This window comes from Colias eurytheme, chromosome 30, assembly GCF_061535395.1.
Source record: "Colias eurytheme isolate Ceu_HAF_F1 chromosome 30, ilColEury1 Martin Lab GWU primary, whole genome shotgun sequence".
Taxonomy (NCBI): Eukaryota; Metazoa; Arthropoda; class Insecta; order Lepidoptera; family Pieridae; genus Colias; species Colias eurytheme.
In genome coordinates, this window is record NC_143009.1 from 3,767,634 (window position 1) to 3,783,291 (window position 15,658).

At 33.4% G+C, this 15,658-nt stretch overlaps 1 protein-coding gene across 1 annotated transcript in view; it reads right to left on the reverse strand.

Moving 5' to 3' along the window:
* Positions 1-3,773: 3,773 nt before the first annotated feature.
* CdGAPr (GTPase-activating protein CdGAPr) overlaps positions 3,774-15,658 on the reverse strand; it is a 49,720-nt gene continuing 37,835 nt past the window's right edge. Inside the window, exons 19-26 of the mRNA XM_090118478.1 lie at positions 13,777-13,889; positions 12,686-12,801; positions 11,281-11,407; positions 10,429-10,535; positions 9,715-9,834; positions 8,962-9,036; positions 6,019-7,923; positions 3,774-3,997 (exon numbers count right to left, since the gene is read on the reverse strand). Coding sequence (XP_089974604.1) covers positions 3,910-3,997; positions 6,019-7,923; positions 8,962-9,036; positions 9,715-9,834; positions 10,429-10,535; positions 11,281-11,407; positions 12,686-12,801; positions 13,777-13,889 — 2,651 coding nt within the window. The 3' untranslated portion in view covers positions 3,774-3,909. The remainder of the gene's footprint in view (positions 3,998-6,018; positions 7,924-8,961; positions 9,037-9,714; positions 9,835-10,428; positions 10,536-11,280; positions 11,408-12,685; positions 12,802-13,776; positions 13,890-15,658) is intronic.

Here is a 15,658-nt window from a genome sequence, read left to right on the forward strand (position 1 = left end):
TACATGCAGATATTATCTAGCAGGTGTTGTCTTTTTAAGGGGTTTTGACCTGTTAAGTGTTATATGACAAGTAAGCTTTTTAAGAAATGAATTCGTATATGCACTTTGCATTTGCAACAAATTGTGTGTGCTTGTGCCACATGTTTTTTTCTGTAAAATACCTATTGTAAGTTTAAATTTATAACTATCTGGAAAGAAAGCTTTGCAGCGTATAAGAAATATCTTGAGGAATACCTCATGGGTGGGTTTATAACGATGAATTGAGATATTTGTTATTTAGTTCATAGATTGTTGTCCTTTATTGTGTGTGTTAAGAATGAAAATTGTTTAGGGAATAGAGAAAAATTGGCACGATGTGGGCTTCGAAACCCGCGTCTTTTTGCCACACCGGGCCACGCCTAGTTTTTAGGCCCTCTTATGCAGTTTTTTTTAAATCAATGACATGGGTCTAGGCATTACTTCGTAATTTAAATAGTTTCATACTTTATCATATTGACTCATCTTAATGTTTATGCACTTTTACAGTTTTAATTACTATTCCGATAAATAGGTTTGTATGTGTGTTTTGTGTTTCTGTACATATTATATGTAGTTATATGTACTACAAAAATGGGACCATAGGGAAAAAAAAAATAAATAAAAAGCACATAAATCCGTAATAATTTTATTGTGTATAATGAATTCAGATCTACGCTACATTATAAGCCGGTAGTTATAAATACAATATCATACAATATCGATAGCGACGCTCCGTAGTCTTAAAGCTCTTTATTTCTTACTTTTACAGAACCGTGTTTGAGAAAAACAAACAAAAAAAAGACAAAAAGAAGAGAAACAACACTTTTTCAAAACAATAATTCTCTCAACCTTAAAATATTTTATGACAATGATTCACAAAAAAATCAAAATAATAAATAACAGCATACAAAAATTTATATATTTTAATACTTACTTAGAAGATATACACATAAGACTATCATACCATCTCAAACAATTTAAAACAAAGAAAGAGACCGAATTATTCAATCGTTAAAAATTTAACAAAACACACTTTAATTCAATTTATTACAAAAAATCGTACCTTAAAATTAAGATAAAAATATTTTAAAGTTGCGAGTATGTATTTTACATAATTTCACGATTAACATAAAATTTTCGAGATTTCGATAAACACAAACAAAAAAAAAAATGAGTAGACAAAAAATTAAAAACCTAAATAGCTGCCACATTACAAACACGGTACATACGCATTACACATTTATTTAAAAATACATAATATAATACAAATTTGTCAAAATTGGATACATTATTTTTTATGTTTGGTTCAATATTGTCCTTGTGGATACATTTTGATAATACACAGGATGTTTTAAAATTGCCTACAAAATATATCAACAGGGAATATTATATTTTTAATTATTTTTAAAAATATGGCTAATCATATTATTTGGCAAAGTCACAGTCTGATTGGATGACTAGTGATTTTATAAAACACGTATTTTTTTACGAAAAATGTCAAAAAATCTCTTGTTAAAAACTTTTTTATGTATTTGATAACTTTCGCACATATGTCGAGTCGAACTGGAGTTTTATCAAAATCACTTCATCCATTTTAAATATGAGAGTAGAGATCTAAATATTAAAACTGTAATAGCTAATAATGTAATATAATCAATTCGAGTTATTGTCAGCTAATTTTACGAAATTTTAAGATTTTTTTTAATAATATGATATACTAAAAAAATGTTTTGTTTGAATGATATTTTTCTGTTTTATTTTTATTATAGAAATGAATACTAAAAAAATCTGTCAAATTGTCATAAAAAAAAAACAAGTAGATTCAAACTTTTATAAAATTTATAGATTCAAACATGTAATAAATACGTAATCGTCGAAATAAAGTTTAAAAAAACCAAGTAATTTAAAATTGTCTCTGTCTCAATGTGTGCTTGTACAAACAGACAAAAAAATCATTTTAACTCAACACACCCGGCTACTATACCTATTTCAACACGTTATATAAAAATACGGTAATAAATGCATTTTGTTTTATATATATATTATATGGCAACGCGATAAAAAGAAACTTTTTTGTTGAAAATTATAAAAAAAATTAAAAAACCCTTTTCTGACGTGCTAAATTTGTTTTTTTTAAACATATTAGCATTGAAAATAGGCGATTAGCGTAATATTTAAGTTATATTATAAGCTATAACTTCAAGTTATTGCCGTTTCACCGACGTTATACTAAAAGCATATAAATTTCGAAGGCAATTACAAGGGAATCAACAAAACTTACATTTTAGATTTAACTTAGAATAAAAATAATACTAGTTGTGATGATAGTGCTCAATGCCTGGTGTTCAAGTGAAAATTAACTTAAATTTTAGACTGAGTAACGGTTTAATTATTTCCGAAAACCATTTTTAGAACAACATTCCTCTTTTGCCTTTTGAATGGCATAAAAGTGAAAGTGAAGTCCTATGTCCCCTAGTGGGGTAAGGGGCAGATGTATTATACATCTGTTTCACTGATCGATTTTCTTTAGGGACAAGTAGGTGATCAGCCTTCTGTGTTCTGCCAGACCGAGACATTTTTTTTCTTCGTCTCCACCGCGAATCGAACCCAGGACCCCTCGGTGTTACGCTCACGCGTCAACCACTGCACCAAGGAGGTGGTCAAAATTTGAATGGCAATAACCTTTAAAATGAACCGAAATATAAAAAAACTCAGTATAAGTAATACGATCTTACAATATATTATCAAATCGAATTATTATTGTCAAGATGTTATTTTACAAGGTTTTCATCTAAAAACACCAGGCGTTTAATAAATACAATCAGTGCGAACAAGTTTTATACAGTATTTTATTTATATACCACTAAATAAATACAATAAACAAATAAATAAACAACAATGTCAACTCGCAAACAAACTATAAAGAATATAGTCCGAGTATTATATCGTCTATATATGGAAAACTTTTTTCTAACATTTTAATGAAAAATTTCATGACCCGTAGTGTCCCTAGACGTAAAAATAGCACAGGTTAAGAGCAATTTAGGGCAGATTTAAGAAGTCATGGGGCAGTTTACGAATTATTATATACTATAAATTGATTTAAATGTTCCTTTGTGGGGCATAAAAGACTTAAACTAGGGCCTATGGGGTATAAAACAAATCATACTGCATAGTTTAATGTTTTAACAAGCCATATTTTAAAGCTTCCAAACTCTTTCACAAAAAAATATAACTAATTAAAATTAGTTAGTTACCCCTACAAATCGATTAACTTTAAAAAACATTATAGAACTTCTTTTTTGAAGTCGGTTAAGTTTTAACAAGCGAATATAATACTCGTACTAAGCAAATACCTAATATTTTTTATCTAAACCTTAAGTGCCGTCACTGCGTTCAGGTTTACGTCATAAGCACATAATATCACTTTGAGTAACGGTTATAACGATATACCGGTTTGTTGGTACCGAATCGGTATTTTACGATATTAAAATATGTAGTAGATAATATTTAAAAAAAGAGCGTGTGTGTCGAGCACACGTGTCAGAAGTGAAACACCTTTTGCAAGATTCAAAGATACCAAAATCGTCGCCTTACGTGACGGTATTGCCATGACGTTTCACTTCAACTTTTTGTTATTAAACAGAGTCATGACCAAATTGAAAACAATCTTACAATTTTACAATAACATAACGCAAAAAATTCTATAGATATCTAGCTTTTTCATACCATTTTACATAGCTCAAAAAACTTTAATAACAATATCAATACCCGTTCCCAACAATACCGTTACAAAATACCGGTATACCAAATCGTTTTCGTTACCGTTACCTTTGCCTATATCGGTTTTCTGACGTTACAGTTATCGTTACCGTTGCCGTTACGTGATCGTCAACCGGCGTTGCTGTTGCTTTGCGACTTCTGTTCGAATATTGCCGCCATGTCGCGTATGTTGTATGACGGTGACGACTTTTCTTTCCTGTAAAGCGAATTTTTTAAGATTTTTTTATTATATTTAATTATCTATATAGAATTTTACACATAGTGTGAGCACTAAATTGAAGTTTAATTTTTAAGACTTTTAACTATTAAACGCTTGACATACTAGATTCATGTGATTTTGTTTATGATATAAGAAAAAAGATTTACCAAACGAATTTTGATGCAATTCAATATGCAAAAAGATAATGACTACACCAAATCACCGATATAGATGTATTGGAATGAAATATTCAAGGATTTAAACCTTATATATAAAATTCTCGTGTCACAATGTTAGTCTGCATACTCCTCCGAAACGGGTGGACCGATTCTCATGAAATTTTCTGTGCATATCGGGTAAGTCTGAGAATCGGCCAACATCTATTTTTCATATGTACCACGGGCGAAGCCGGGGCGGACCGCTAGTTATAATATAAAGGAATGCAGTTAATGTTTAGTTTCGAACTAAGCAATTATATTTCTAACTTAACTACGCAAATGATAAGACACTAGCATCTCACTATATTATGCTATCACCTAGATATAATCTAGACCAATAAAAGAAATAGCTTACAACAACATAGTAATAACGTTGACATTGACATCTTCCACGATAATTTTTATAGTTTTAAAAATAAAATAGTAAATTTTATTCAGTGACTGTGTTGTATTTTTGATCTATTTGATGTATTTGACATATTTTATTTTATGTGTTTTATGTGTTTTTATTAATTTGTATTGTATTGTATTTTATGTGTTAATTGAATTGCCATGTTTTAATTGAATTTTATATATTTTTTATTTCATGGATGTTTAAAATTACAAAATTTTAATCATGTTATCATTGTAGTATTAATTTGATGTACTTATTCTTGATAAATTTTTAATTATGTGATGAATTTTATGTTTTATATTTATTTTTTTCGTCAATGGATGATAAATTTGATTATGTATTTTTAGACTTTTAAAACTGAAAAATTTTAAGACATTTTTTTATAATTATTGTTGTATACGCCTGCTTTATGGCCAATTCAGTTTATGAAATAATTATTAATGTATTTCTGTAAATTGTATTAATTGAGTCATTATTGGTGTGTCTAATAAATAAATAAATAAAATAAATAAATCAATGATAGGATACTATTAAATGAATCAAGAAATAAATAAATAAAATAAATAAATATTATAGGACATTATTACACAAATCGACCTAGTCCCACAGTAAGCTCAAAGGCTTGTGTTGTGGGTACTAGGCGACGATAAATATAATATTATAAATACATATATAGATAATAACACCCAGACCCAAGAACAAATAATTGAGTTCATCACACAAATATTTGCCCTGACCGGGGATCGAACCCGGGACCGTCGGCTCAGTAGGCAGTTGCTTTACCACTGCGCCAACCGCGTCGTCAATAAATTATATGGATCTAAAAAATGATGAAATTCTTAATTACTTTTGTCATTTTTGGTATTTTAATATACACCAAGTCAAGTCAATCGCCAACATAAATCAATGAGAACAAATTTATCAGGCATATCTATTTAATTTATAATATGATTATAAACAGGACCTCATAGTATTTTTTTACATTATTTGGACATAAATTATCTTATAGAGATCGATCCATAGATGGCAACCTAAAATAATTTATACGTATGAATATTTTTAATGATTGATTTAAATAAAAAATAATCAATTTAGAAAAATCATTGTTATATCAACGACAAATGAAAGCCAATTAGGTAAATTTTTAGATAATAATTAGTTACGCTGCGATTTAAAACCGTTAAATTAAAACCAATGCTATGAAATCTGTACAAAACAACCTTAACGTCACTTACATTTTACTAACCTAATACAAATTTTAACGGTAATAAAACACGATTTATTAACAACCATCCCAAAATTATACCTTCTATTTTAGAACATTATAGACAGTATATTGCAATATTACGAAAATTGACTGAAAAAACGTGTTTAAAAACCGTTAAAATCGTTAGTTTTACACATACCTGTCATCCCGGCTCCGGCTGGCCTCCCCATTGAAGTCCTTCACCGGGCTAAGCGGCGACGGTATCGTGTCCAAATTATTAGCGCTCCTAGCTAGCGAAAATCTCATTCTTTGTCCTAAATCAACTGTGTTTCTTCTTTCGAACTTTCCTTCGCTTAATCTCTCGTTTTCAACTCTATCTTCCTCCTTCTTTAACTTGATTCGCGTCAATTGTTCTGGATTACTTCTGAACGACTGCGAACTATATTTCTCGCGTAGGAAATTCCGTCTTTCCTCCTTATATTTCTCTATCCGTTCTCTGCTCAACTTCTTTTCCGTATCGAAACCGATTAAGCTCTTGATATCCGGTTTCACATCGAACCGTTGCACCAACGATATCTTGTTTTCCGTTGTCGGTGTGATACTATCTATTTTCGGTTCCGGTATTTCTGTATTCAGGTTTAAATCCGGTAGAAATTTTGAGGTTCGTTTTACGTCTTTTACTTCTAGACTCTTGCGTCTATCCTTTTCTGTACCGAATTCTTTTATAAACGCATTTTCGTCTAAAGACCGCGCGTTACATGAATTTTTAGATAGTTTATAAGTTTTTGGCGACACAGGTGGTGGTAATTTCTTCTTTTCATCTTCTTTTGTATCTAAATTCGAGTATTTGACTTCACTTTTGAACTTTTCAAAGGAGAACGGTCCCTTCTGCTCTGTGGGACTTTCGAATCGTATTGCCAATTCACGAACATTCAAATTCTTGGACGCGACTATCGGCTTTATAACATTACCATTTTCATGTTCAATAGATTCAATTTCCTTTGCGCTACTTACGTCTATTTTATCACAGATTTTGAGAGTATCAACGTTTATGTTTTCATAGTCACGATTCGGTTCGAATGCGACATTTTCATAATCATCTCTTTCAGGCGTTTCTAGTATCATAGCGTTAACTTCCTCTATGCTCTTTTTGAAGAATTTAACTTGACTGTACACATCTACGTCATCATCGAGATTAGTTTCCGTTGGTGTTTCTAGTATAATTAGATCTTCGTTAAAATCAGGTTGACACGCTTGTTGCGTTGGTAGACTAGCATCAGTTAACGGAACGGTCGCTTCCTCAACTATAGATAGATTTTTTTCCAAATCTATATCTTCGTATACTGAATCCCTTTCATTTGTCGGTGTATCGTTGCCTATAGGTTCGTAATCTGGGGATTTCGACTTAGTGGGAGACCTGAACGTAATACTGATCGTCGACTTGAGCGGCGACTTCAAAGGGCTACCGGGCGAACTCTTCGACGTACTAGACGACTGCAGATTTATATAATTAGGCCTTGCATAATTGTAGCATTCGAACAGTTCGTCTTGCTTCAAACTAACATTGGAGTAACTAGACGAGCTTTCATGCGATGACGTCATCACTTTCATGACGTCAGCGTTCTTCGTTTGCTCCGAGTTCGACGAAGTGGACACAGCGGACAATCTATTCAAGTTCTGATAGCTTATATCAGTCGAGTGTAGCGGACTAGCTTCTAAACTATCATGAACGTTTTGTTCCGCGAAATCTTTCACATTTTCATAGTCTGTCGCTTTCAATTCGCATTTGAGGCACTTTTCCTCATTGCAAGTGTCACAGTCGGTAGTTATTTTTATCGTGTGCTTATTATCACTGGCTTCTGAGTCGCTTTCTAGCGGATCGTACATTGGAGTGGCCGGTGTGACTGGACTAGAGTTAATTGTGCTAGTAGTTAGATTGCTTATCGAGTTTTCAGCAGGCCAATCTATTTTAATAAGCGTCGAATGGCCATCCTTGCCGTGCCAAGTGAGTCTTGTTATCGGTTTATCTGGGTCATTTAGTACTGGATTATGCATCCCGCTGTAACGCGCTGTATTTTTTTGTTTCCTTGGCGAGTTTCGTTCTCTGCAAGCGTCATGTTAATTTATAAGCTGAGTTTACACTGTAGCTGTATGAACACACTAGGGGCAAAAACTAAGTGGCATAGTCTAAATGCACCTTAATGATGTATTAATATGAGCGTTGAATGTTAGGTAGATGGGGTGTTTTAGATCGATGTTAGTGCATTTACCTGTCTGTGTGTGTGTGTTTTTCTGTTGCTAGTGTAATTTTTACTATCCTGCAATAATACCAATTCTTGTAGTACAAGTAAAAATTAATTAATGACATAATTAACCTAGATAAGAGCTTTTTTTTGACTTTTTAAATTTAGATAAGAGCTTTTCTTTGAGACTTTTTGAGTCACACAATATTTTATTGGTCTTATCAAGGAATTGAACCCAGAGCAGTTGCAAGTGCTCAAGCACTAATCACTGAGCCAAATATAATCCTTTTTGTAAGTTGGATACCAATATTTTCAAAATAAGAATGGATTATATCCATAAATTCATCTGAAACTCAAACATTTGTTTATTTAATTAGACTTCTTCTTGAAGCACTTTTGAATCGTTATTACATATTTTTAACATTTACCAGCGATTCGGAAAGCAGTATCTATGGAGAAGAACCGGCAAGAAACTCCATAGTTGCTCTTTTTAGTTTAATCGCCTCAACACCTAACATCTATCTAAAACACCATGATAATTAACTCATTACTCAGAATAACCATTAAAATATACAAGTGTAGTTAATACTACAAAACTATTAACTAAATATCAAACAAAGGATTTTAAAACTATTGAAAATACATGATAAATGCATTAAAATCTACGTAGCTAAAAGTAATAAAGATTATTCCGAGCAAAACATCCAAAAATACAACATACAATAAATAAATACATATATACAACAATATATAAAAAACCCCGTCAGAACAAAATATTGTCTATCTTATCTAAAACATAGTAAAAAAATATTAAAAATTTTATTTTATTAAGTAAATTAATGTTATTGCCAACGAGATTTTTTCATCATAAAACAGTAAATTTATCACATAATAATCACCTGAGTTTCACGCTAGCGAGGGGACTAGGAAAATCGGCAGTCGACGACAGCGGACTGTCGCGATCTTTGCATACACTGAAAAATAATATAATATACATGAATATATGATTCTTTATAGAAAATCATTCATAAAAAAATGCCCTTTTTGGGCTAATGTGGACAGCACAAACAATTGAACATAGTTTTATGGTAATAATATTTTTATGACCATATATTTAATATCCACATGGCTAGGGGCAAAATTTTAAAATGTTTGAATCTTTTGTTTAGTTATATAGCATTCGAATGAAAATCTTTTAAAGTTATAGAAAAAAAGACGTGTGTCACTCGGGGACTGCCGCGGTAAAGCTATTGCATGCTATGCCTTCAAGCCACACCTCCGCGCCCGTCCCCGTGGGGAGCGTGAGGTTTTTTCGTTACGGAATTTCTGGATTCGGTCCCCGCGCTCAAGGCCCGCGATAGAAGCTATGCAATAGCTTAAAAAATTGGTTGTCTGTAAAGTCGGTTTACTGACGATAGTTGAACGTGACGACGTCCGATTGTGCTTCTTTGTCGCTCGTTCCGCGCTCTCGCTCGCACTTCAAGCCTTACATGGAACGCCTCAGATCGAGGTAACGCCGCATGAGTCATGTTTTTTCGTGCGTGCAGCCGGCTCTATCGAATTATAAGACGTCGTCACGTCAAAAAATCGACCAAAAATCTTTAAAGTTAGCGTTGAACAACAAAGAGGTTCCACTTCTGACACTAACTCACCGCTTGGCGCGCGAGGCCGCGGGCGCGGGGCTGGCGCACGCGTCGTCGATGTAGCCCAGCTGCTGCTCCAGCCGCGCCAGGCGCTCGACCGCTGTGCCCTGTGCGGCTGAACTGCGCTTCCTGTGCAATGTGATGCACAGTTTAATACATTATTATGGTGGGATGTACATTAAAAATGCGCTAAACTATGACAGATAACAAATCACTACATAGTATAAAACAAAGTCGCTTGATTTTATACTATCTAGTGATAACATCATATACGAAATATCTACAACATGCAACACGCGTTGAGCATGGTTCTTGTATTGTAACGTGGTTCGAACGTGGAACGAAATATACAATTATTAACTGGCTGGTTATATAATACATATTTTATATTAAATAATAATATAATAAATAAATTATGTAAGCTGAATGAACTCTAATACAATGGCGTATTAGTGTAATATAACTTAGTGTAAACACAGGCTCCTGAAAAACAGTTTATTTGTATATATAAAAGAAAGTCGTGTTAGTTACTCCTCTTATAACTCAAGAACGGCTGAACCGATTTAGCTGAAAATTGGCAGGGAGCTAGTTTAGAGCCAGGAGAAGGACATAGGATACTAAATATGTACCATGGGCGAAGCCGGGGCGGACCACTAGTTATTAATAGTAGTAAATTTATGTACCAAATTATAGTAAATAAACTATTTATTTGTATACACTCACCTCTCCAATGTATCAGTGGGGTGCACTTCAGCTCTATGGTTGTGTCTCGGGCTCGGTTCCGCGGTGCACGGGTTCGATTCCACCGGCGACGAACATAGGGAATCGTCCTGGAAATTATGAGTTATAATAGTAGGATTCATTTTTATTTTTAAAGTGAAACTTTTATTACATCGTCTCAAACTTTTTGGTCTGTGTAGCGCATGTCGCGTGACGGTCGAACCGTACGATAATTATCGTACAAATATGATAATTTTATGCCTACGTTTCACTTTTACCGTGGTTTCATAAAACCACACAACTTTTTTTTTATTTATAAAAAGGTACCTTACAGCTTATAATAAAATGAATAGTAATCAATTATTATATTGGAGCCAATTTCATAAATAAATATTTCAGGACAATTTTCACACAGGGCACGATCTGTTCCCATACTGAGCTTTCGCTTGTGTTATGGAAACCAGATGGCTGATAAACATACATATATAATTTTAAATAAATACTTATATAGATAATTAACACCCAGACACAAAGCAAACATTAATTTCATCACACAAATATTCGCCCCGGGTGGGAATCGAACCCACGACCTCTGGTTTGGAAGGCAGGGCCACTGGGTACTATAGGTAATCCTTTTTTAATAAACCTAGATTAAGCAAATATGTGTAAAGTGTGCAACGTAAATCAAAGTGTATCTGTGTAAAAACATATGGTTTTTAAATAAATATATTTTTCATTTTTTTTTCCACTACCAACCGAGCCAACCGGTCAGTCAGGCAAAATTAGACGTTTATCAATTTTATATGTATGTGTCATATTTTGGTTGTGTTTGTATGTATGTCTGTCTGTACTCACCAAAGCCGGCAGCACATCGTCCTCCTCACTAAACATATGCCTGTCTCGTTCTTGCGGCGAGAGACGTAATCGCATTCCGGCCAATTCTGCCTGCCACGGCTCGAAGTATGAGTCGCATGATGACGATCTAAATGTTATAATATTATTAAATATGAACTTAATCTTAATCTTAATACTATTATAAAAGCGAAAGTTTGTATGGATGTATGAATGTTTGTTACTCTTTCACGTAAAAACTACTGAACCGATTACAATGAAATTTAGCACACATATAGAGGGTAACTTGGATTAACGCACAGGATAGGTTTTATCCCGGAAATCCCACGGGAACGGGAACTATGCGGGTTTTCCTTTGAAAACGCGGGCAGAAATCTAATCTGATTATAAATTAAAACAAATGGCGGTCTTATCGCTAAATAGCAATATAGCGGAGTACGGAAGGAAATTAGTTAAAGGAGAGGAATAGGGCAGAGCAAAAATATAATAAGTAAGAATATATTGTAATACTAGCTTTCCGCCCGCGGCTTCGCCCGCATTTTCAAAGATAAACCCGCATAGTTCCCGTTCCCGTGGGATTTCCGGGATAAAAGCTATCCTATGTGTTAAGCCAAATTACCCTCTATATGTGTGCTAAAACTCATTGTAATCGATTCAGTAGTTTTTGCGTGAAAGAGTAACAAACATCCATACATCCATACAAACTTTCACATTTATAATATTAAATAGGATAAGTATGTGATTATGTATAAATATTATATTGACAATAGTATAGGAAGGAATAATTAAATCCATAAAATATGTAAATAAATATATAAAACGATATAATACTTTTATAAATGTACGCGGGGCTGGGTTCTATATTAATATGAATGTTATAAGAACGTACTGCGATTCGCGGCTTCCCCCGCTTTGTCTAAAACCTAATAAATTATATATTAAAACCATCCTCTTGAATCGCTCTATCTATTAAAACAAACCGCATCAAAATCCGTTTCGTCGTTTTAAAGATTTAAACATACAACGTGACATAGGGACCGAGAAAGCGACTTTGTTTTATACTATGTAGTGATAATGTTCATATTCATAATATACTTACTTACTTAATATCCTAAGGATAAGAATAAGAATATTCATAATATATTTAAATACTAGATTTCCACCCGCGGCTTCGCCCGCATTTTCAAAGGAAAACCCGCATAGTTCCCGTTCCCGTGGGATTTCCGGGATAAAACCTATCCTATGTGTTAATCCAAGTTACCCTCTATATGTGTGCTAAATTTCATTGTAATCGGTTCAGTAGTTTTTACGTGAAAGAGTAACAAACATCCATACATCCATATTCCATACAAACTTTCGCCTTTATAATATTTAAATTAAATTAAATTAAAATTAAATATTTATTCACCTGGTATGATGTTTCAATGGTATAGCCGCAGACGCAACTAACGGCGCTAGTGTATCACTGTCCGAAGCTAAAGATTCGCACGATTTAGCCGGTCGCAACGGATGTACTGCTATTTCCTGTAAAATAAGGGGGAAATTTGTAGGAATATATTAAGAAATTATGTTTTTGTAAGTGAAAGTGGGAGTCGAGCATGCTTCGGCACGAACTGGGCCACGCTCGCACCGGGGAAGGTACCACACCCGTACAGAATATCGGCGCCATAGTGACAGTTTACTGTCGCGTTCCGTACGGTGAGTGAGGGGTCCGGAGGCCCACATCCCTTCCTATCCCCTACCCATCCTCTCCTCCCCTATCCTTAATCCCTCCCATCCTCGCCCCTTTCTCCCTAATTCCTTCCAAATCCCTTAATCCTTCTGGTAGGCAACAACCATAACCTCTGCTATGGTCTATGGGCGACGCAACCTGCTTACCACCAGGCAGTGCGTCCGCTCGTTTGCCTCCCCATAACATAAAAAAAAAAAAAAATGTTTTTGTAAATATTGGGTAATGTGTGAATTGCTATCCTGGAAAAATAAGGATATTTGCGGGTATTTTGTTGAAAACGTTTAGAAATATGGAAATAACGTTTGTTTTGCATCTAAAATATCATCTAGAAAATAGGAGGAATACATAGAATAAGAAATTACACGCGAGGCCGGATTAAATATTAGTTTGAATGTAATAAGAATGTACTGCGATTCAACACAGCTACCTAATTGATGTAGGTAGTTGATAACAAATCGCAGCAAGTCAACGACTATTAGCAAAGTGAGGGTAGTTGGGTCGAACGTCGTACTGCGACACGAGTCAAAGGAAAACGGAGTTTTATAAACATGTTTTGGCAGCAAATAGTGACAACTATTCATCCACAAAAATATTAAATCAAAAAACGTCTAACAATAGATAAATTTGTAGAAACAGGGGAAATTAAAATACGAATACAAAAATACGTTAAAAATATGTGATATAAAAACCTATCAATCATATTTATTTACAAATTATTTATTTTCATCTTTCATACTTTCAAAAACATTATAAGGGCGTATACATACAGCGGGTGGAGGTGTAACCGGCGGCGGTCTGTGTGCACGCGGCCTTTGTAATTTGCTTCGACTGAATAAACCTCGCCAACCTGACACGGACCGTTTTAAAGCACGTTTTGCACCTGTAAGTAATACAAATAGGTAAAAAGAGCGCATGTTGTTATATTTTACGCTAAAAAATTTAATCGTAAAACCATCAAAAATCTAGTCGTTCGGTTTGAAAGACGTTAGATAGAATAAATAAATAATAATTTATTTCACACACAGATCCATATAATATAATGCATAAATTAAAAAAAATATCATGATCGATATTTTAAATTTCACTATTATAGGAAAACCAAAAGTTAGTGTAAATTGGACAGACTGTGAACAATTAAGGTGATTGCAACGATCTGTTCCCAGCCAATATCCCGCTAGATGGCGCTGAATTCTACATTTCTAGTTTATTTGAGTTTTTGCGTAATTGGAATAGTCATCAAACCTAGGAATAGTCATGGCGGTTACTGAATATTATATTTTATTGAAATATGTTATATCATTGCCTTAAAATCCACCCAATTCGGTAAAATTATGCGTTTTAACATCTGTCATTGCATACAGGGTCGTTTACACACACAGACGTATACAAAAATGATAAAGATTTAACTCTAGATGGCGTGAATGTAAAGCGCGTCACACACGGTGAAGATACTACCTATAATATTTTATCTAATCTAGTAATATTTTATATTACAGTATCTTAAGGTATCCGGTATCAGCGTTCTGACCATCATTTTTCTTTTTTCGCTGTAGAACCGCCATCCTGTTACAAATGACCCACAAAGGAGAATGACCACGGGTGGTATCGGTAAAATTTTAGTTGTGCCACGTATTCGTTATATTGTTAATTCCTATTTGTATTTATAATGATCATATGTATCAATATTAAGTCTTAATTAAACCGGATAAATTGAAATAATAGTAAAAGTAAAAGTTTTTCTTTTGAAACATGTATGACTACGTATGGAATCGGTAAAATACTAGTTGTGTCACGTGTTCGTGATATTGTTAATTCCTATTTGTATTTATAATGATCATATTTATCACTATTAAGTTGTAATTATACCGAATAAATAGAAATAAAAGTAAAAGTTTTGTTTTGACACATACCTATATCTATCTCTCTTGCAAACGTCATATGTCATAGTTTCTATTTGAAATGTCAAATGAATGTGTTCGACGCATTGTTCGATGTTATTTTGAAATAATGTTTAAATTACGATTTACTTTTCACATTTGTCTTGTAAATTAAAATATTACCTATGTAATAAATGTAAAACTTAACGTTCATCGTTAGTTTAAACTCGATTAAGTAGTTTTTTGAAGTGTTGAATAAAACTATTGTTTTATTTTTATTGTCGCGAACTGCGGCTTATTTACATAAAAACTTTAATCATATCTAAAAGTACTAACATCAAGCTTTAAATTGAGCTATATTTCATCTTGACACAATAAGTTTGATTGCGATACCAAGTGCCATAGTCACTTGGGCAATCTCCTGTGGTTTTCATTTTTCTGTATGGGTAGACAAAACTTCAAAACGCCACCTGCTACGGTTTATATTATTATGAACGATTAGCTTTCCGCCCGCATTTTCAAAAAAAAACCCGTATAGTTCCCGTTCCCGTGGGGTTTCCGGGATAAAACCTATTCAATGTGTCCAAGTTACGTTCTATATGTGTGCTAAATTTCATTGTAATCGGTTCAGTAGTATTTGCGTGAAACACACACATACACATCCTCACAAACTTTCGCATTAGTAGGAAGTAGGATTGTTATAAAAATAAAAGTTATATTTGTTGGCGTAAACTATTTTATTGTAATTTTGGGAAATAAATAATGTCAAAAT